Raw genomic sequence first — 23,606 nt, 5'->3', positions numbered from 1 at the left:
AGGAGGAGGTGGTGGTATGTACGTGTTGGTTAATGACATCCATGATATTTTCAAACAAAGGTTAGTTCCACAAACAAATAACTTTTCCTTTTTTAACTGTTGCTGGTACCACAGTCTAATATGACGACTTCTGTAACGAATAAATTACAATTCATGGTTTTATTAATGGAGCTCATGCAGATAACAGATAATCCACTGCCCTTTTCTGTTTACATTCAGTGTAGATTTAAAATTGACCTACAACAGAGTAAAGTTTACAAAAAGTGAAGGGGTCTGAATACTTTCTGAAGCCCCTGTATTCAGCCTTGTAACTGATTCTGTGTTACTTCAAATGGAAGCTAATATGTCTTTGAAATAAAAATTTTATCAGTTGTTTGTTAATATGACTTATTATTCTTTATCTTTATGTTGGACATTGAACGTCTCACCATCTTACAGATGTATTAGAGCGTTAATAAATACAATTATAGGACAGTGAGACAACTCTCTCATTACCTGATACATAAAGCATGATTAAATCACTTATTCACCATTAATAAAGTCATTAATTACACCTGACAAATGCTTCATGAAAGGTGTCTTATCAGAAAGTGGTACCTATTGTTTTTTTCTTGAACTAATCTGCAGCAGTTCCTTTAATTTCTGAGCTGAAAACTGATAAAGTTCATATTCACAGCGACGTTAAAAACAAAACTCTGCACTGAGTGACTGTTTAAAATGAACATCTCTAACATTACGGAGAGCCGATCTTTCATTATAATGATGATGATGATCCATCGCCCCAACAAGCCACAGAAAAGAGAAAGGAAAAAAGAAAAACCAGTGAGCACACAGATGAGGCATGCAAGGGAACATTCAAATGAAAAAATTTATTCATAAATAAAAATCCAACATAGGATAAAATTCAAAAAAACCAAAAACAGCCATGCAGTCAGGTTTGAGTCAAAATTCACAAAGAAACAAAATAATAAAAATCCAAAGCAGAGTAAAACTGAACTATATTTCAAACTGGTTGAAATAAATAGTCCAAAAGAATCTAATAGGATGTAATAAATAGATGTAACTATTAGTTCCACAGGCATAACAAGCATAAAGGCATTTTAAAAGCAGACATTAGTAGTTTGTGTCTCATTGCAGATGCTTTTCTACACATCGCCCGTCACAGCATGTGAGTGAAGTCATGTTATTTTCCCATTTCATGTAAAACCTGCAGTTTGTCAAACAGTCCAGTTAACTTTGGTTTTTTATGGTTTAATTATGTTCAGGTTTGGTCACTGCAGATTAGGAGATTTATGGATCAGTGTTGGAAAATAAAATAAAGTCAGAGGTTTGAAGAATAAAGTTGCAGTGATGTTATTGTTCAGCTGAGATATCTCTTCAAAATGATTCTTATTGGAAGATGTTACGCAGACGTACGTTCACTAACACAACCATCAAAGTCTCTGTTTGTCAAATCTTTTCTGCTGCTGAGTTTTAAAAATATATATATTCTGCATTTTATTTCCAAGATATTACAACTTTTTTCTCAAAATACGACTATTTCTAATATTCAACTTTTTCTCCCTCAAAATATTACAATTATTTCCTTGAAAAATTACACACTGTTGTCTCAAAATATTCTGTTCCTCAAGGAAAAAGCTTTTCTATTAACTTTTTTCCTACTTTTTTCTCTGAATATTACATATATATAATAACTATTTCCTTGTAATATTACACCTTGTCTTTTTCAAATTCTTTTTATGCAAAGTATCTAGACATGTTCACAAAATATTACAAGTTTTTTTCTCTAAATATCTCATTTCTTCCTCACAAGATTTAGCTTTTTCTTAAAATGTTACTTTAACTATTTTTCCTTGCAATTTTACACCTTGTTTTTTAAAAATATTAAGCTTTTCCCCTCAAGATATTTAGACTTGTTCTCAAAATATTAATAATAATAATAAATATTAGTTTTTGTTTTTTGGTTTTTTATCTATTACTGACTTTTTTGGTCAAGATATCACAGCTTTTTTCTTTCCCTGAAAACTTTTTTTCCTCAAGATAAAATGACTTTGCAGATCTTTTCTTTATATCATTTCAGCTCTATTCTTTAAGTATTATGACTTTCCCTCATAATATTACAGCTTTATAAAAGAAATCTCTCTTTATTTTCCTAATACTCTGCTGCAGGTCATGAAGCAGTGACCAAACTAAACTATGACCAAAAAACTGTGCAATGGTAATGAATGTAAATACAGGTAAATTCATGCAAGGGGAAGAAAGGCCTGATGTGTACGTGACAGTAAAAGCTCCCTCGATCATTTCATGTGCAAACAGCTTCAGAGTTAAACCACTTCACCACCAGCCAAGTAGAGTGAATCCCTTCTTTTGTTTCTTTTGTTTTTGGTTAGTACGCCAGCCGCCGAGCTGAGGGCTGGAGGTCCGGCCCGATCCTCCAGGCCTTCAGTGCATAAAGTGAGAGTCACCTGCAGCGTGGGGGGTGGGGTGGGGGTCAGTCAGGTGTCTGGGTGGAGGGTGAGGAGGGAGGAGGGTGAGGAGGGATAGTTACCCGGGGTTTTTGGGTTCAGTGTCTCGTGACGAGCCGCCGCCTTTCAGCTTGCGGACGAGTTTCTCGCTGCTGCGACGGATCGACGCTCGGAGTTTACTGAAGGAGCCGCTTCTCTTCAAAGAGCCGGAGCCGTCCTGATGGGAGACGTCACAGGGTTACACTCACTCACACACACATTTACACTGCACGTACACACACAAGGAAGGTACACACTGTGTGTACATTAGCAACACACCAATGCTTTGTTTTCGATAAAACTCTTCAGACTCCAACACAAAACCAGAGCACATTCAGTCTTTATAAGAAGAGTTTAGGGGAGTGTGTTCAGGTAACTCTGCCAACACACACACACTCACACACACACTAATGTGTATACAGTGCATATAGAAGTGCAAAATCTCTCGCACAACATGTTGTGCAGACACGATGCAGTGATGCAGGTGCACACTCATTTACAAACCAAGCTCCTAATTTGACCTGATTGATCCTTCATCTCCTGAACCACGGTGACCTCTGACCTTAGAGAACGACCTTTCACCCACCTTCAACCTAAGCTGAGCTAAAATAACTCAAACACCTGTGTGAGTGTAGAAGACATGTGTTACTATTATTTTGTCCACACCCAGTAATATCAGTGAGAGGAGGATAACTGCTTTAGCACAAACACCACAGACGGAGTGAAGCTGCACGGGGACTTATTTTACTGAGGTCTTGTCTGACAGCACCTCCCTGTAACACCTCCCTGTCTGTGTCTGCATCAACAGAGGAGGTGATGGTGTCGTCTCTGACAGTCGAGGCTGATGGATGCTGCAGATCTTAATCTGCGCAGCCACAGACTCTTCCTCTCTCATTCCATCACTTAATTGTTCAAACATCAGACGTAATAAAATGTAGTTGATTTAAACCTCAGTGATCAGAGTCAAACAACTTCACTCTTCTTCTTCCAGTAAAATTACAGCAGGAGGAGGTTGATCGTGAAGCTGGATATTATCAGAAATATTCCAGACATACTTCTGTGAAATCTGATTAGATTCTCGAGGGCGGCGTGGATGTCTGACTCTCACATCATCCCCGTCCTCAGATTAAAAATATCTCAGCCTCACTGACCTTCACTGAAGTCTGAAATCCCAGAGCACAGACTGTCAGGGTCAGAGTGAATAAAAGCATCTGACTCCACGTTTCTGTGAGCGACACTGATGTTTATATTTGAAAGCTAAGAAATATGAGAAAACTTTATTGGAAACAATTTATTTTTATTCATTTATTTTTACTCAAACTAACATCATTGTGACAAAGAAGTGTGTGTGTGTGTGTGTGTGTGTGTGTGTGATTTCTCGCTGCTTTTTTAGGTGACGAATACATGGATTATTTTTGTGTCATACCACTGACAACATAAAAAGAACAGCTTCTAAATCATAGCAGAAAATAAACAAACAAACAAACACTAGATCATCAGGTGAGTAACTGTGTGTGTAAATATTTACATAAGAGCTGAATCTGGGCTGAAGTATCTCGATTTTAATCATCTAAAACTAACGGTGAATTAACTTTATTTAGCTCTTTGTCATTGTAAAGCACTTATTAATCCCTTATTCTGCATGATCATATTCTACAGCTGCTATAGTTTTCCCTCAGTAACCTAATTACTGCTGATTGATGAGTAAAGAAGCTGTTGTACATGAATTTATGATCTTAATCTGCTTTGTTCAGTATGGACCTTATAATGTAGTAGTAACAGTAACTCTCCCTTATTAACACTTGATAAATATGGTCTTTGTCTTCTCAAAATATTATGTTCCTCAAGGAAAAAGCTTTTCTATTAACCTTCTTACAAATGAGTCTAAATGAAGTCTCTGTAACTCAGAATATGTTCCCTAATCTAATTTAAAAACATTTATCAAGTGTTACTAGAACTTTATAAGATCATCATTAATGTTTACTCACCATCAATCAGCAGTAATTAGGAGGTTACTGAAGGATTGCTGCTATCTGAATGATGAATGTGTTGAGTGTAGCTTGAATATTTAGTCCTTTTGTTCAGACTAGATAAACACATATTTTCATAAAGTTCAGAGTCCGTTTAAAGTATTTTCAAACACAGCTTTGACTCCAGCCAGTTAATGACGACCGCGAGCGCTGCTGCAGAGACGTACGAAGGTTTAGAGAAGAGAAGAGAGGGAGCACACAAAGAGGCGACAGCCACAGGTTTTCAGGTGAGCAAAGAGTTTAGGTTTTTATTAGAAGTTAAGAAAGACAAACTGTAAGATGCACAAACAGGGACAGGACACGCAGAAGATTAGTAGCAGGAGCCAAGAAGACACCAACGAAGAAGAGACTATTTCAGATCCCGAACTTCCACAAATGTGACAGCCACCCCTCCACCCACCCACCGTTACATCTATATACAGATATACAGGAGGTAAACAGGCTGGATGCACGATGCTCAGGCTTCACTCCGTTCCCTCCACACTCTCAGCGTTTAGTGGAGAACTTTCAGCTTTAAATCGAACCTCATCGACGTTTAAATCCATCGTGCATGAATCCTGTTTTACCTTTAATGTGTCCTCTCGTCGACACCAACAACACACTGTAGTTTTTAAAGTCTGATATCATTGTGAACAGATGACACGGAGCACAGTGACACACTAACAGACTAAACTCTAATAGGAGCAGAAACCTACAGAGCCACGATCAGACGGTGCTCTCGATCATGCAGGAGTTTCACTGATGGTATTTACAGCATGTTAAGTCACTATGAGCTGAAGATGTTTGTCACCACTAATGATTTTAGATGTTAATTAATTAATGTTGGATTCAACTGCATGGACCGTGGAGGACGGATGAAAAGCTTCTAACCTCCCCAGAGAGAGAAAGACGGAGAGGGAGCGAGGAGAAAGCTTTAACTCTGACCATTCACACCTGGAGACAAACCTGGAATATATCTGACAAAGGTCGAATCATCGCTGATCGACTGATCAACAGGAGGTAACCTGTTTTGGGCCTATATATTAATTATCTTAAGTCATGTTGGTCTCTGTTTCTTCTCAGTTCAATAAAGTTGTAGGAGCTTTAATTGAAAGTGTGAATATTTTCCATTTATTCTGTTTTCCTGCTGCTGATCTAAATAAAGGAACAGCTACTGTTTATAACATCCTGTAAATGTGATATTTTCTCAGTCTCCTTACAGGTTTTTATTTTTCTTTCAGATCAAATTTTATTGTTGGTTCTGGTCTTTAAATGAATCCATTAAGCACTGTCAAAACTTATAATGTTCACATTGTTCTCAACTTTATCTTAATCCAGGATACTATGGCTGCAACTACAGATAACATTAATCTGCCAGTCATTTTCTGGATTCAGTTTACCAAAGAGGTACTAACTGTTTTATCAGTTCACAATCATGTGACAAAGAAAAACTTCAAATCTTCACAACTGAGAAACTGGATTTTGGCATTTTTGCATGAAGATTAATTCAACTAATAATTTCAGCTTTTGATGTGACACAGTTTAATTTACACATTTCTCTAGCAGCTACGACTGGCAAAGAGGGAAATAAATACTGAAGCTACAGCCAAGCTCGATCAAAATTTTAAAAGAAAATAAAAACTAAAAGTCCTACTATAAAGTAATTTCTTTCTTTTCTTTACTGAGTAAACTACAAATATTTTGCATTTTTGGTGATTTTGGGATAAATTTTTAGTGTCCATTTATCTTTTTTGACCATTTTTACAGAGTTAAGAAACAACTAACTTTTATGCAAAGTGACTGTTCAGATTTAGGATTTGAAAAGTCCAAAGTTCAGAGTTCAGGTCAAAGTGGAGAGAGTTAAAGGACAGTCTGGACAACAAGGTAGGAAAGCAGAGATCTGGTTTAAGGGCACACAGTCAATCTCCCCACACAATTCACCCCCCAAACAACCTTTTAAATGAGTCTAACAGCCAAAATGAAACACAGTTTAAAGACACTGGAGAGTGACAGGAAGAGAGGAAGTAGAGAAGCAGAGGCTACTGTTAAAGGACAGGAAGAAATAACAAGGTAAGAAGCACAAGTTTAATGTTGCCATAAAGAAACATCACCCCGGTCCTCTCCCACCCCCAAGTACAGACCTTCAAGACAAGTCGGAAGCAGCAGTTTGGATTTAGACACAAACATTTCCCCTTAAACCCCACTCCTCGTTCCCAAACACAGCAGAGAGGAGGAGGAGGAGGAGGAGGGAGTGTAAAAGCAACACTATCGCTCTGGTTCAACCCGCCGTGGAGAAAAGAGAGGAGGAGGAGGAGGGGGAGAGAGTGGAGAAAACTGCAAAGCTGAAGGGGCTGAGGCGAGGTGAGGCGAGGCGAGGCGTCCGTCATGCAGAAGACAAGTTTTTAGAACCATTACAAGGCATCTGGAGTTATGCCTGCCGGTCAGACGGGAGCAGGAAGAGAAGAAGAAAGAAGGGAAACAGTGAAAGAGAGAGAGAGAAGAAGAGGAGACAGGATGAGAGGAGAAAATAAGGAGGGAGGAAAGAGAAGAGATGGAAAATGTGCGATGGAGGGAGAGAGGGAAAGATGTGACAGAGGTTATCAACAAGTTTCACAGATCAGACACAGTGATTCTCCAACAGCTTGTGCATCAGATATCTGCTCATTTTTAATATATAAAATCATGGTTAGATAAGAATTTCAGGTCCAGATTGTTGTATTTATTCTCTGAGGCTGTCAGCCATTTTCCACAGTCCAGTCCAGATGGCCCTGGGTCTCCTGGAGCTCCCGAAGCAACCAAAACAAACCAGACACGAACAGACTGATCTTGCAGAGAGAAGACAAACAGAAGAAGCAGGAGGGAGGAGGAGCTGTCATCAGCTCCGTCTAGACGAACTTCACACCTCCTGCTTCAGGTGTGACAGTGAAAATCTAAGAGGAAGATCTGAAGCGACTGACTGAACCTCAACACGTTAAAGTAAAATCAGACAGCTCATGTCAGGGTGGGAAAACAACACAATCCACCACCTAAATGTCTGAAAATACTGTTTGGTTATAATTTAAGTCGGTTTATTTATTAAGAGCCATCTTCACAGCAAGGTGGATGCTGGTGTAATTCACAGGCTTTGCCTCTAGGTGGCGCTTTTGCACAGTTTAAGATGACGGAGAGACACTGTGTCTGAGACATTATTAATACACTTATATCAAGTAGAACAACATTAAACTGTGTTAGACAATAACAACATAAACACAGAGGGGATGCAGGGAGAGGACACATGAGAGCAGCCAGACTGAATATAACACTTAATATCTGTTATTTACTGAGGACTTTATTTCTTTCTGTTGGTTGGCTTTGTTTTATCTTTACTACAGATGAATCACAAGGAGCAGGGCGGCAACTTATGATTGTTTTATTCTATCTAATATATTAATATTCATTCAAGAAGCTGTAACCTGAATGTTTTTGGCATTTTTTGCTCAAAAAATGACTTTAAAATGTAATTTATTTTTTAAATTTTGTATTGACTCGAAATCATTTTAGCTCTAAACTGAAGTTCATTCTATTGTTACATTATTCAGCTAAATGCCTGACATTTACATGTAAAGAAACCATGACATTAGTGATAATAATCCTTCCCATTTAACAGCTTTTCTTACTAGAGATGAAGACACTTTGGAGCCTGGTTAAAGGGGATTTTAGATTTTCTCCATTTGTCCAATTGTGTCCTACTTTTTGTCAAACCACAGAAACAAATAAAATAATCTGTATATTGTTTTTTAAGAGGCTTTTCAGTTTTATATGTTCATTTATGTTTTTCTTTTATCTTACAGGCGACTCAAACATCCATTAAACAGCCTGTCTTTCCTCTCTGGCTGCTAACATGCTGACAGAACAAGCAAAGAAAAAGAATAAAGATCAGGGAAAAAAAAAAAAAAATCACACTTAACATTTTCAGGCAGCAGCTCGTCACACACACACATACATAACAGTGGACAAAGATCACAAACATCAACAACAGAGTGTCCAGAGGACACAGAAGGAGTACAGTACAGAGCCCATGTTGAGTCAGATGAACAGACTGATGAGTCACGGTCGCTCGTCTGAGGACGTATTTATGTGAGAAAGAAATGGGTTTTCACACCTGCCTGTGGAGAGAGCTGAAGTGGAAGTGATGATTTCTCTGACAGGTTGAAAGGCAAAATGTAGTCTGACATCTGCAGGAGAGCAGTGGAGCGTAAACTCTCCGAAAACCCTGTTTTTATCCTTTTAATTTAAGTGAGGTGAGGTTGTAGTAACCTGTAATATTAAACAACCGCAACACACAGTGATGACGCTTTTTCTTCATGATATTCACGTTACATTTATATCATTGTCCACATTATGTTTCATTGTAATATATTAATTATCCATACACACTCCTCTATACATAAGCACTAATCTATATATAGAACAGGGCTGATCAATAAATTGGTGAGGTAGAAGGAGAAGAGTTAAACAGCTCTGGTTTCCTGCACATACACTTCATCTATCTGAGAGATTCTGCAGAAAATTTGAAGAGAATAACTTTAGTGGTATTTTTGTTTTGGTGACGTCTCATCACTGTCAAATGGCTGCGTGAGGAGAAAGCAGTCAGGTGACTGAGTGTTGAACGAGTTCAAATCCACATTCAGCAGACGACTGCACAAAGACTCATGTTGCAGTTTTTAATTAGTTATTAACTTCAAACTTTCTGCACAATCACACAAAGAGTTGAACTGTATGTGCAGGTAACGACGAGCGGTTTAACTCTGCTATTTTGTTGATATTTCAGCCATAAATTCATTTACCGTTTGATCCAATAAAACCTAAAACTCAGTTATTAAAATGTACTTCCAGCTAAAGCTCTTTCCAGAGGAGACCGGCAGCTCTCCTGATATAAATAGGTCCAGAGATCAGCTGGTGATGTGAGATTGTCTGCAGGAGGCTGTGTGCTAATAACTGACTGACAGGACACAGTGAATATAGACGTCGATGTGTCTCACACCACAATGGGAGGAGACTGCTGATTGGTTGTTCAGGGGTGAGGGCTTTGACTACTGTTGCTATGTGAGCTCTGAGCGGCAGAAGCAGCAGCAGCAGCCTTTTAGAAATAAGATGGTGATGGTGAGCGGCCTACAGCGACCCTACATCTACATGTTGCGCCACTGCAGTCACTGGAAAATACTGCAGATTAGAAATGTGGCTCTGCAGCAGAGAGAGTTAGGTGGGTGGTGACAACATGTGTAAACAGAGGCCTGTGCTGCTGTGGAAGCAGCTTTTAAGACTCAGAGTTAGTTATAAAAGCTCTGCAGAGAGAGAAGTTTAGTGGAGAAGAGTTTTTATTACGACCACAGCTCTATGTAAATGTAAAACACTACGACTGAAGCACCTAATGTCAGACGGTTCAGATCCAGCCAAGTGAGCGCCTCAGCAGCTTTTCACTTGGTCTTATTAATCAAAGTCAGTGTAACAGTGAATACAAGCAGCAGCTACAGGAGGAGAGTAGAGTGACTGTGACAGTCAATCAGCATTATCAGTGTAGCACAGTACAAAATGGTTCTTTAACATTTTAACAGGATTTATACTGAGACAAAAGCCTGATTAGGATTAATAACAACCTCCATGTATCTTTCAGACAGAAGCCACTGATCAAGATTTAAACTTCCATCATATAGAGACGTCTACTCAAACTGAACAACCCCAGATTTTATCTTGATCGTACAGACAAAGGAAAACAGTGAATTTAGGCAAGAAAACAACAACTACAGTCAGATATCATCGCACTTCTCCTTCTAACGATAAATAATTAGTTTCAGACTCTTTTATTGCTCCTGAAGAGTTGCTCTACAGCTCTATTGTAAACTGACTGAAAATTTTCTGGTGTCTCACTGTTATAAAATTTCATAACATCAGCATCACGGAGACAAAGGAACGTGAATAAAGGCAGTAGATGCTCTTAAATTAAAAAAACATAATAATAAGCTTTTCAAAACAAGCATATAAAGTGCTTCACAAAAAATAAAAATGATTGGTATAACATAAGTTGTGAAAGCAAAGAAAGATCAAAGTTTATAGGCGTTTGTTCCAAACCTTCACCTGACTGACTCCTGCTGATAAGAGCTTTTTGTTCCACTTTCTCTTCCAGTGTATTTAAGTTACACATTCAACAAGACTCGTGTTCGTGGCTTCTGTCCACAAAGATACAGGCTGTGTGTCACGTAAACATGTCAGTCTCCCTGGTCTGAGGACTCTCAGTTAAAGTGTCGAGGGCTGTGTACTGTACTTACCCCGTTCCACTCCACGCTCATACTCACTTCCTCGCCACCGTCCGGCCCGCTCTCGTACTTCACCGTGTCGGAGGTCAGGCTCTCGCGGCTCCGCTGCTTCTCAGCGGGCCTCCGGCTCGCTCAGGACCTCAGCCACGCGCTGCTTGTGCACATTGTCCAGACCCTGACAAACACACACACACACACAGATACACACAGATAACACATGAGGCAGCAATAAATGCCAGTTCAACTAATCCACTTAAAGCAGAAGCTCAGCACCTTTCCCACCTGCAGCTAGAGTGACACTGAACAGCTGACAACAGCAGGTACCAATTCATTCAATCCAATTAATATTAAAGCTATAGACTCCTACCACCTGCTGCAATGAACCCACGTCCTGGCACACACACTCTTTACATCTGACACCAGCAGTGAGAAATTACTCAGCAAATCTCAGCTGTTTCCTTTAAGGCATCACACACTGATTTTTTCCTCCAGAGAAAGAGACACAGCCTGAAAAACCCTGTCGTTTGTCGTTTACTGTCGAGTTGTTCTGTCCAGTCTCTGTCTACGGTAAGATTATTATTATAATATTCTCATCTAACTCTCAGGAAGACGTGAATAAGTTCCCAAAAGTTGAACTACCATGTAAGGGTTTCAAATATGAAGCTAAAAAAGACAATTAAAAACCCAGTTTAATTAAAAAACACAGTCACCAATCTGAGAATTACATATTCTGATCTTCAGGAACAACCTGGCAAAGTCAAGCAGCGTCTGGAATAATTAAACTTAGACAAACGATACTGTTTCACCACAGTGCAGACCGATGCACAGACTGTTTCCTATAACCCTGTCTGACGAATAAATTATTCAAGAAGGGAAAAACACAGGGCAACAGGACAACAAACTGTAGAGCTGTTATTTTACCTTTATGAACCCTTTCTCCTTCTGATATTGTTCTTTAAATGTTTCTGACATTTTTAAAAGGTAAATCATTATGAAACCATCTTCTTACAAAAGATGCAGACACATTTGTAAAAGCTATCTTCTCTTTAACGCCACCACAGCTACTGTACAGGTACAGTATTTAAAATTTAATTACTTTAATTACCAAAATGTAATTTCCCTCTACAGCTGTTACTACAGCAGCACCGCAGGAATCCAGTTTTAATACTTGGTGCAGTATCGTGTGTGTGTGTGTGTGTGTGTGTGTGAGATACTTGACATTAAATCCTGGAAGGAAAATTTTAATTCCGGATAAAAGCTGCAGGGCTTCACCACTGCCTCCCACTTCTTATCTCCACAGGAGACTCCATTAAGTCTCATAAGTAACAAACCACCAGAGGCAGTTAAAAAGCTGCACTCCAGGCTCTGCAGCATCCTGAGAGAGAACCATCTCAGCCCTAATTTTACACCAGAACGCACATTTTCTGCCGTAAACGCCGAGCTGACCCATTTCATCTGAGTACTGGTAACCAGCAACAGTCCTCTGCTGCTGTCTCTGCCTCTGTAACACGCCACAGTGACGTCTAATCTAAAACCCCAGGTAGCGATCCCGTGTTATTAGTCACATCATCCAGAGACCACACCTGCTTTCTGGAACGCATGGCAGCTTCCTCCAGAGTCTCCGCCGCCTCGAACTTGCCCTGCCGCCTGTAGAGGGCGCCCAGGTTCTTCAGGGTGGTGGTCACTGTGGGGCTGTGAAAACAAGAAGAAGAAATACCTCATCATCTCTGAGAAGTACTTTGGTGAAAGAAGAGATTTACACTGATATTATATCACATTTACTCGACAAATAAACACCTGAATTTAAATTAGTCTGTTTTGTTTTCAACTTTTAGTCACAAAACAAGGAGAGAGAGACTCAGAGACTTGTTCTTTCACCTCAGGTGCAGTATAAGTTATCTCAGTATTGTTGCTTTTATTATTTAGGAACCTCTTGCTGTAAAGAAACATTTAAACATGTTTGAGTGTCTTCTTCTTTCCTCCAAACTGACCTGTCGACTTTACAGGCTTTGTACCAGCCGCCATATTCTCCAAAGGGTGAGCCGTCCTTCTGCTTCCCCTGTAAGACAAATAACTCACAGTCATCGATTTCAGAGAAACGTGCTTTAAGAAATCAACATGTACTTTACATAAAAACTGACTCGTGCTGTAAAGGATGTAAATTAAGCCCTTTCACCACTGGAGGGTTTTTTAATACCATCAAAGATTAAATGAAGGTATTTAGTGGTGGGATTACAGTCGGGTCAGGATTCCTTCCCCTGAACAACTAAACCCTTTAAACTGTGACTCCTAGTTGGGAAAGTCGGGGACTCACACCATCACCAGCAGTGAATGGTTATTACCGAGACTTAATCTGCTAATCCAGCTCTTTGTAAAGTCAATCCTTCCTGTTCCATCTTAAATAAGATCATAAAACTGTCAGAGTAGTTTAATGCTGCTGTCAGTGTTTCGTTATCGGATTTCTGTGTCCTGATTTTACTAGTATTCAGCTGGTAAGGTCTGTTATTTCTTTAAGTAATTATAAGGCTTTGGGAACATTAAACAGACAAAATGTGGGTATAAATGATTTGGGAAATATCAGCAGCTGCAGACTCTCACCTTGCTTTGTTCCTCTCGCTCCTCAGCGTGCATCCAGATTGGTTTGTTCTCATCTGCAGAGAAAAACAAAAATCAGCTGTGACAAACTTCACTCTGCAGGAAAGAGGACGTTTTTATGAAGCTTGAAGGGTTTTCAGCTGAAAGGTCATTTTTGTTTACAGCCACTGAAATGATAACAGCAGCCTGAAAATATTAACCTTTACATTAGAGGAAGAGAACAGCAGGGATTATGAAACAAGGATAAATCTGTTTGTTTGTGTTGTAACAGGATACTGACTGCACAGTTTAAAATGTGAAAGTGTGTGAGAATCGTACCGTCAACGGAGCCAAACTCCCTCTCATGAGCGCGAGTGAGGATTTCTTTATAGAGAGTCTCGGCCTGCTTGAACTTGCCCTGCTTCAGGTAACAGGACGCCTGAAAAACACAGACGAGCAAACATTAAGAGTCAGTGTGACGCTGAAAATGATACATCCTGAGAAAAGTCAGAGGTTGTTCTATATATTTAAACAACAAATATTTTTAATTGCAAATTTCTCTTCCACAACTATGATTAAGTAACTACTGTAACAGACAAGATGATGCAAAAACAAAAATGATTGTGATCAAAACAGGAAGAAAAACTATTCAGAACAGCATTTCAGTTGATTCTCATCTGGCACGATCACACCAGCATTTAAAACAACGTGATATCAAAAAAAAAAATGTTTGTCTCAAGCTAAACTTGACAGTGCTGACCTTTCTGAGGGAACAGAGAGCTGAAACAGCCCTGCTCTCTATAAAAAGGGCATGGTTTACAGTGATAACGGTACAAATACGTCCTTGATCTTATTGTTCCTCCATCAGTGATATACTGCTCCCGCCCAGACTCCATCCCTCTCACCAGGTTGTTCTTGGTCTTGGCCACGTTGGGGTCGTCGGGGCCCAGTTTGGTCTGGTAGATCTCCAGCGCTCTCATGTAGTAGTACTCCACCTCCTCGTACTTGCCCTGGTTCTGACACAGCAGGGCCAGGTTGTTCAGCTGCTTGGCCACATCTGGGTGGTCCTTCCCCAGCACCTGGGACAGGAAACAAGGAGACCGGGGGGGTTAAAACAACACCACTCGCTACATCAAACGAAATGAGTTTTAGACAACGACCTGTGTCTGGTGTGTGCCATTTGGTTGACAGCTCTTATCCAGGGTGAGACATTATCACCAGACCGGAACCAGGTGCTGGTGAATCTGTTCATGTAGCTTTAAAAAAAAAAGCTGTAAAGTTTCTATGCTAAGAAAATCCTGATTTAAGTTGTAAGACTGAGAAGTGTCTGTACTCTATCATTTATCCTCAAGTTCAAATGTGCACCAGTTTTTAACCTCGTGTCTACTGTTGTAATTTTGGATTTCCACGAGGACAAATATGTTTGCCAATATGTTGGCTACTGGAAATGTTTGTTTAGGTTTGACCCTTACACTACTCGCTACTACACCAGAGTTAGTGCTCCAACCCAACCTGATTTCTGATCTCCATACACTGGATATCTCACAGCATGGACCTGTGCCACACTGGTGGACTATTGACCTGTTTTGATAAAGGAAAAGCTGAGTACTGTAGATAAACACATCAGGACCAAAAGAAGCAGAACCATGGAAAAAAAGATTTAAAAGTGAACATGTTTGCATTAATGTGGATATGAAAGCAGTGTAAGCTTTTCCTGTGCGCTGAAAAGGCTTAAAGCCATTAGAGTCGAGTGTAGGGAGCGTGAAAAAGACAGATCATTAGAGACTTGTGGCCAGACCTAGAAAACTGCAGCGAGGGTTTCATCTGAGTCTGGCTGACCAGAAAAGAGAGAAAAGACACAGAAAAAGAAGTGTCAGGAAGTAAAAGAGACTCAGATATGATGGAGGAGTGAAAGTAAAAAAAAGAAAAGAGAGATGAAGTCAGAGAAAGTCGACACAGTCTGCTGCTCACTGAGAAACCACGTCATTAAAAAAACAAAGGGGATGTGAACAGAGGAAGCTGAGGAAGAAAACCACACTGGGTAATAATGTAAGTTAAAGAGTAAAAGGTAAAGGTACAACTCGCTATTTGGCTTCAGTTTACTGCGATATGAATCTGTGGGAGGTCTGAGATCAAACCCTTACTGAGCGTTCACCTCCCTGTTGGGACACTGACAGCCTCTCGGTGTCTCTGATCTCCAGGATGGTGCAGAGCTATCCGAGCGGTGCTGCTACACCTACAGTATTCACTCCTCCTCCTCCTCCTCCTCCACAGAATAACACGTCTGACAGCTTTCCTGTAAACATCGTTAGCTGAAAAAGGATTGCCGTGAGCCACACGCCACGGCAAGGTCCGGGTCGCGAAGGAATTGATCGTGTTTATTGATGGATGCCATGTCTGCAAATACCAAAAGTGCTGCAGTCTGTGGTGGCTTCTGGGAAGCTCTTAGAAACCCAACCTGCATCTAAAATAAGCAGAAAAAGCCCGTGCTTTACAGTGAACTGACTGAACCCGTGTTCTACCAAAATATTTATTGAACGTGGGAATTTTTGAGCAATTCAGGGATTTGATTTTATGCCTATCCCTCTGAGAGATATCTGCACATTTAAACAATCGAAGTCAGCAGCTAGCAGCAGATCAGGGCTTTAGTTTCTACCTCAGGCACAGAAAACCACCTGTTTTTAGGACAGTCTGATCACGCACTGATCAATATTAAAATCAGATTTGACCACTGCCACTTTATATATGGTAATTGTATGCTTTGATATATATATATATATATTTATTTATTGCCCCTTTGATTTAAATAGAACTCAAACAATTCATTGCCAACTATTTTGTCAGTTGATTAATTGTTTCAGTCATTTATCAAACATAAATGTGACGATTAACCACTTTTCTTTAGAACAGTAAACACCTACAGGTTTCTATGGGTTTTTTCAATTTTCCAACATTTTAAAAGACAAAACAATACAAAAAATGATCAGATTGATTAAGAATTAAAAAGATCATTAGTTGGATAAAACATCAACAAACACAGTCTGAAGGACTATTAGCTCTCACAGATAAAAGCCCTGACGTCAATGTCTAATCTGCAGAAATTAAGATACTAATCCGTTTTAAAGATTCTGTGGGTTTGTATTTAATTTAACATGAGGATTTAGAGTTTGAAAAACCTCTTCAGTCATTCTGGGCACAGAATCAGATCATATGACGACCATATCATGAAAAGCTTCAGTAGCATCTTATGCATCCATTCCTAAACCTCCACTGCATCTGACACACACCAAACTCAGTGAGAAGCTGAGCTTTCCCTGAGCTTCTATAAAAAGAAAAAACTGCAGGAAAGAACGAATCCTTCTGATTCAGCAGCTCTGCCACAGCCACCTTCCCCCGCCCCTCCTCTGCAAGAAAACTCAGCGGCGAGAGCATTATCATCTCAGTTTAAGTAGCATAACCAAAGCTGATGTTTCATTCAGGAGGGAGAGGGTGAACGAAAGAGCCGAGGACAGACACAGAGCAGTGAATAGAAAGTGTCCTCTGCACTTTCAGGATTGCTGAGCAGCACCTTTGTCAGCATCAAACTAGAGAAGAGACAAAATAATGAAGGTCTCCCTGAATGTAAAGCTGCACTATGATGCATAAAATGATACAAAGACGCTGATAAATGGAAGCAGGAACGGCCTAAAGCTTAGAAAAGAGAGTGACTGTCTGCAGTAGATTTTTTTGTAGAGATGGAACGACTAGTCGATTTATTAGTTAGTTGTTCCACCTTAAATTTAAGGTTGACTTAATTCCATTATGTTTAAATTTTAAATGTATGTATTGTTGCAGTTTTGGGGAAATGAGAAGAGGAATGGCTGAAAATTGACTGATAGTATATGAACTCAAGAGTAACAGTGTCGAGAGAAATGGACGACATGTACATGTTAACGACAGGATAACGACTGAAACACTGAATACGTTGTAGAGTCAAATATGTTTTATAGATTCAGAAGCTTTTGGTTTTGTTGTTGTCGGGTTGTTCTGTGTGTTTGTGCCCAGTTTGTTAAAGTTAGAGTATCTAATTACAGCCTCAACAGCTCAATCAGATTCTTGATTTAGAGAGAATTATGTCAAGGATGTGGTTTCTAGAGTTTCGCCTGATCTTATACTTTTAAAAAGCATTTGTCCCTCATTCTGCTGCTGTTCAACCAGTGACTCATGGGAAGCAACTTGACAGAAATCTTCAGCGTACAGTTTAGTGTTTGACTTCTAAATAAGACACAGAGTTTGTCTGAGAATAAACTTTTCTTTGAAAGTGAAAGTTTTGGAGAAACAGCAGCTTAGTCATGCTCTGTTAAGACTTATTTCACTACTACTGAATTTATTTAATCACTGTGTTTGACGACCTTTGACCCACCTTTTCTCTGATCTCCAGCGCTCTCTTGCACAGCGGCTCTGCTTCCTTGTACTTCCCTCTCTTCCCGTACAGGACAGCCAGGTTATTGAGGGTGGCAGCCACCTGACAGATACACAAACACATTTATTAATCTAAAACACTTCTCAAGTCTCAATCATCATCTTCACCCATACGTGCAGTGTGTGTGTGTGTGTGTGTGTGCAACCGCAAGACTCCGCCACAGCAGCACAGTGCCATTGATCTGGTGAGGGAGTAATTGGTAAGGAGGAAAGAGAACGTGCAGTAAGCTGATTTTGGTGGGGCTGTAATTTGATCCCAATCAGCCACATGATGAATCTCCAACACGTGCACTCAGGAGGAAGGAGACTACAGAGGCGCCCGGAGGTCACCTCTGATCTCTGATTCAGACCAGGATCTGGTGGCCATGTGGACTGAGAGCGAGGGCAGGAGGGAGGAAGGTCAGAGAGGGGGTGAGGTGGGGGAAATCATTCAGGACAATGAAGTGGTGGAGAGCAGAGAGTAAGAGGAAAAGGAGAGGGACTGAAATTAAAAGGAAATGCATCCAACACTCAGACAGGACTTTACAACTCTTGAAAAGGTATCACTTCTGCAACTGTCACAATAACTGTATGGTAAACAGGAGAAATATGGCATAAATGTTATAAAATAATCTATCTAATCTACCAGGAAAACTGGTAAATTTGCTTTTGAGTGGTGCAGGAATGAATCCTAAAACCCAGAAGTAAGTTAGCATTTTAGCACTTCCTGTTCCCTCGTCCCAAAGTCAATGGATTTTTAGTTAAATGTCTTTGGTTTTAAGCTCGAGACATTTTCAAGTTTTATTCTGTGACATAAAATACGTCAGAATATTTTAAAAAAACATGGAACCAGGGTGATGCTAACTTCAGGGTTGGCACCGCTCTATTTGATTGGCTAACACAGGGCTTTGCCAGATGAGGTTGTGTTGCACTGCAGCAAAACTTGTGCCTGGTTAAATGTTTAGTCAGAGCCTCCTACACTGGCTCCATTCAGAGGAACGTTTACAGATACAAAGTAGTTGTCGCCTCATAAATCTGGTTTCTGTGTCACAGCCCAGCAGATCCACGGACTCCCCATGTGGCACCCTCTCCACTCTGAGACTCAAGAGTCGGATACTTGAGGCTGTTTGATGCGTAGGCAGAAACCACAATCAGGGCCTTCTTGTCTCTGACCCTCATGTACTCTAAGCCTGGAGAGACTATGGAGTCTACAGGCGAGCTCGACAGCTCCACCTTTCACACATGCTTCAGACGAATTTGACGATCCACATTCCCCAGAACCAGTTTTCATCGCCCTGAGTCATCACGCCGAGTCATCACGCCGAGTCACGTATCTTCACCCGCTCCCTGACTGGCAAAGCTCCAGACCGCTTGGTACGAAATTATGTAAACATGATGTATTGGTACGTGCATAATCGCAGATGGAAGCCCAGCAAGTTCAAACTTGACTTAGGAATTAATTAGCCAAATTAAAGATGATGTTCCTCAACAAATATCTGGCCCTAATTTATTTGGAGCCAGTTCATATTTAAAAGTTATCAGTACAAAAGAACAAAAAGAAAGTAAAGCAGAAAAGAACGAGAGATTAAAAAGATTGGGAATAAGAGGAAGAACTGGATTCAAGGAGAGAAAAATATGGAAATCGTGAATCATTAAAAAACTACGATTTCTTCTGAGTGACAAATCACCGAAAAAATCACTTCCTTGTGGAAAAGAAGGATCAGACCCTGGTGGCAGGATGAGAGGATGAGAGGGTGGAGGTGGGAGGGGGGAGGAATGCGGAGGGCTAACCTCAGCGTCACAAAGTGGAGAGTGATGGCGGTCCAGACAGTGGAGACAGAAGCAGCCTGCTGGGGTTAACACAGTTAGTCGACCTGCTGTTGTGTTTACAGTCACACTGACGGACAGAGGTTAATGGATCTGAGAACAGGCCTCAGTCAATTATTAATGAAACCATGTGTGTTCACTCTGATCATCACAGTCTCAGACAAATACAGCCGTGTTTGAGGAGACGTGTAACTGAGTTTGAGAGAGATGTAATTTAAAATGTATAATGTATGTGAGCCTGAATATGACCAACACTTCTACTGGAAAAGCCTTAAAAACCATCATTATCTGGATTTATTTACAGGCGTCTTATTAGTCTTTGCTAATTAAGCTATTTGTTGTGCTGTTTATTTATCTATTATTACATGTATTTGTTTGTTTTTTTCTGTCTGGTTGTGAGCTGGCGTTGTTGTTAATATGGTGTGATTTGGACCCAGGGAAGAAACAGGATCCTAATAAATTAAAGTTAAAAGAAGAAATTGATAATTCATATATTTATCTTAGTGTAGACGAATGCACAATGCTATCTTATGTATCAGTGTATATCAGTGAATTTAGAAAAGGCTGAAAATGTTTTTTTATGGTGACCATTACAACATCTCTTATGAATAAAAACACCTGCATGAAAAGTCTGATTTATATAAATCTTAAATAAATCAGACTTTATTTTGTATTTCATCTTCAATAACAACACATGTCACAAAGCTATAATTCAAACTGTATTTTGGCTGCACTGTTATTAGGACTGTCTGTGTTGTTATATGTGTTATACCTGAAGGGGAGCTGGGAAAATATTTTTAAATTAATGTTATTGATCCCTGAGGGGACACAGGGACAATGCAGCAGCCAAAAATAGCTACAGAGCAAAGACTAGACGGTAATGACAGTATGAGAAAATAGATGGCGGCAGACTAACAAGGTGAAGAAATCTTATTTTCTTTTCCAATTAACTGCCACAGCTCAGGATTTAGGTGTTTATCACGTGATAGCCAGGAATCTATTGCTGTCGCTCTTTATATCAAAGAAATAATTCAGGAAATACACTTGCTGAGAGAGAGAGAAAGTTCTGTACAGTAAATATGAAGCTACAGCCAGCAACAACTTTTACAAATCATTTTTATCGATTTTAGATAGATAGCAGCCAGGCTAGCTACTTCTACCTGTTTCTAGTCTTTATGCTAAGCTAAGCTAACTGCCTTATTGCTGTAGCTTTCCATTTACCCCACAGATATGACAGTGGCATCATCTTCTCATCCTACTCTTTGAAAGAAAATCAGCATGATTCCTAAGATGCCAAACTATTTATTTAATGTTGTTGTACAGATAGATTAAGTAATTAAAATGCAACTTTATTCCTGAACTTTTATTAAGTATTTCTGCTTATTTTTTGCAAGGACAATGTTCTCTTGGAAACAATTAAGTTGAACTAAGATACAGAATAATACATCTCTTTAATTCGGATAGATACAAAAACTATTTTTGAACGTTCAGTGCAAGAAAACGGGAACAAAACTGAGTAAGTTTGGTGTGATGCAGAGAGAGATGTACTCACAGCTGGGTGGTCTCTGCCCAGAGTCTTCTCCCTGATAGCCAGAGCGTCATTCAGCAGGTTGGCTGCCTCCTTGTATTTGTTCTGATCCCTGACAGACAGAAACAAACAAGAGTCAGACAGAAAAGACACAGACACAGATGGACAGACTGACAGACAAGCAGGCAAGACAAGGAGAGGAAACATAAACTATGTTGACGATTTCCACTAACAGCCCATTATTTTCAGGTGACATGGCTGAAATAGCTCCTGGAGAAGTTCCCACAGTCGGTGCAGCAGTCTCTCGTTCTTTCAGGGTAACCAAATCAAAAGCCTGAGCTCACCATTCAACCGATAAGATTTGTGGAGGTAAAAACATGGGAACAACCCTGTAAAATACTTGTCCAGCTCTTGTGTGTCAGTCTTTTGTTCTTTTCCTCTTGGCCCGGTAAATTAACACTCGCCTCGTTCTGTTACTGTACTGTAAATCTTAGGGCTGTGTTTGCTTCTGACGTAGAGAGGAATCCAGCTCTCATTCGGAGGCCGGTCACCCAACAGCTTCAAGGGACATGCCACCGTGTTGTGAGGGTGACAGAAAAGACAACATACCACTCTCATTAATGCATCTTTCTCTCTTGGAAAACTACTTTGCATGGTAATCTAACCCTAAACCTTCTTAATGTGTTTATATCAACCAACATACTGGATCTGAGAGACTGACCTGTAAACCAGGGCTAGGATATTGAGCATGGTGGCCACATCTGGGTGGTCGTGTCCAGATGTCTTCTCCAGGTCCTCCAGGGCCTGTTTGCAGAGAGGCACAGCCACCTCATACCTGCCCTGGGAGGCGTACTGGATCACCAGGTTGTGGAGGGTCCTCAGACGGGCCGGGATCTCGTAGCCGCCCTGCTGGGCAGCAGCTGCTGCAGCGCTGCCGTGAGCCGGCTGGACTGGAGACGCAAAGAGGAAAATGGAAAAGATGGAGAAGGTTAAACAACATGGCACAAACCTACACTGACAAAATCAATCAATCTTCTTATTATTATTTAGAAATAATCAATTTGTCTTTTGTTCCATCAAAAATTATTTATTACAGCTTAAGAGCATGACTTGATAATTTGCCTAGTTTGTCCAAAAATATTCTCATTTTATCAAAAACCTAAAGATATTTGATTTATTATCACATCAAATAAAGAGAAACTCCAAATCCTGATAACTGAGAGGTTAGAAATAAGTAATGTTTGTTGTTTGTGCTTAAAAAACTCATATTTCTGTTGTTTGACTGACGGATTAATCATTTGAGCTGTTTTATATCTACGTACTTATCTTTGACTTTCTATTGGCTTGACTTAATGTTGTGGTTTTTCTATGAGATGATGTGAAACAATAAAATGACACTTCAGCAATCTGACACCTGCACTGTTAAAAATACGCCCATATGGTTTAAAAATAGTTAAAGTTAAATACCAACATATTGTATTACCGCAGCTTTACAGAATCGTTTGAAACCAATAGATATTTAATTTCCTACAAATGGGTCAAAAGAGAAACCACAACAAACAAACACAGGCCGGCTGTTAACATACACACCACAAACAAGATTATTCACTCATAAACAATGTCCTCATTCTGCTACAATGCACAGCAAATGTGGCGGTTTCTGTGTGTTAACCGGGTCAGGAGGACATGACTGGAATGTCTCTCATGACATGCTGGCTGTCTGTCTGTCTCTGTGTGAGTGTGTGTGTAAGAATGTATGAATGTGTGTCTGAGCGAGAGGTCAGGAAACCACCTGATTGAGTTTCTTATTAAAGGCAGCTCTATATTTACTCTGAAGGAGAGCTCGCGGCATTTCAAGAGGGAGCCGCCCACTGCAGTAATGAGACTGACCACAGTGAAACGTCTGGACACCAAGTGATACCAGGTGTTTCTACGTTTCCACCTATGCTCACAGCAGAGTGAGATGTTGACAGTTCAGCAGAAAAATATAAAAATTATTACTTCAAATTTAATACATGTTTTATGGCCAAAGCATGACAGTATGATAGAAAACTAGTAGGGACGATCTGTACTACAATTACTCACTGATGTCACATTTTTAGTGTTTCTCAGCCATAATTCCTGACAGTGTAACTAATTAAATTCATGTGACCTGGATAAGCAGCAGAATGGATGGATGGAGTAACCAATTAAAAAGAATCAATGCTTTTGAGCTTTGCAGTGATTTGTTGATTCATCCATAAAAAGAAAATTGGAAAGTTTTTAATTGTTTCAGTCATTTTTCAGAAGATTTGCTGCTTCTTTTGGGACATATATGAGAATAGATGAAATATATCAAAGTATTATATTTTTTAAAAACTATTGAACAATTTAATTTTCTTTTAACTTACATTTCAAGACCTGCAGATATCCTGATAGCTTCCTTTGTTTC

General features: G+C 39.8%; 1 protein-coding gene across 1 annotated transcript in view; it reads right to left on the bottom strand.

Annotated features, from left to right (window-relative positions):
* klc1a (kinesin light chain 1a) overlaps positions 1–23,606 on the bottom strand; it is a 39,411-nt gene that overhangs the window by 5,769 nt on the left and 10,036 nt on the right. Inside the window, 11 exon segments of the mRNA XM_018676071.2 lie at positions 2,549–2,682; positions 10,819–10,926; positions 10,928–10,981; positions 12,390–12,498; positions 12,798–12,865; positions 13,405–13,457; positions 13,720–13,819; positions 14,286–14,459; positions 17,783–17,884; positions 21,200–21,287; positions 21,897–22,125. Coding sequence (XP_018531587.2) covers positions 2,549–2,682; positions 10,819–10,926; positions 10,928–10,981; positions 12,390–12,498; positions 12,798–12,865; positions 13,405–13,457; positions 13,720–13,819; positions 14,286–14,459; positions 17,783–17,884; positions 21,200–21,287; positions 21,897–22,125 — 1,219 coding nt within the window.

The sequence above is a fragment of the Lates calcarifer genome, linkage group LG19 (assembly GCF_001640805.2).
Source record: "Lates calcarifer isolate ASB-BC8 linkage group LG19, TLL_Latcal_v3, whole genome shotgun sequence".
In the NCBI taxonomy this organism is placed as follows: domain Eukaryota; kingdom Metazoa; phylum Chordata; class Actinopteri; family Centropomidae; genus Lates; species Lates calcarifer.
This window is presented reverse-complemented; position numbering and strand designations above follow the sequence as displayed.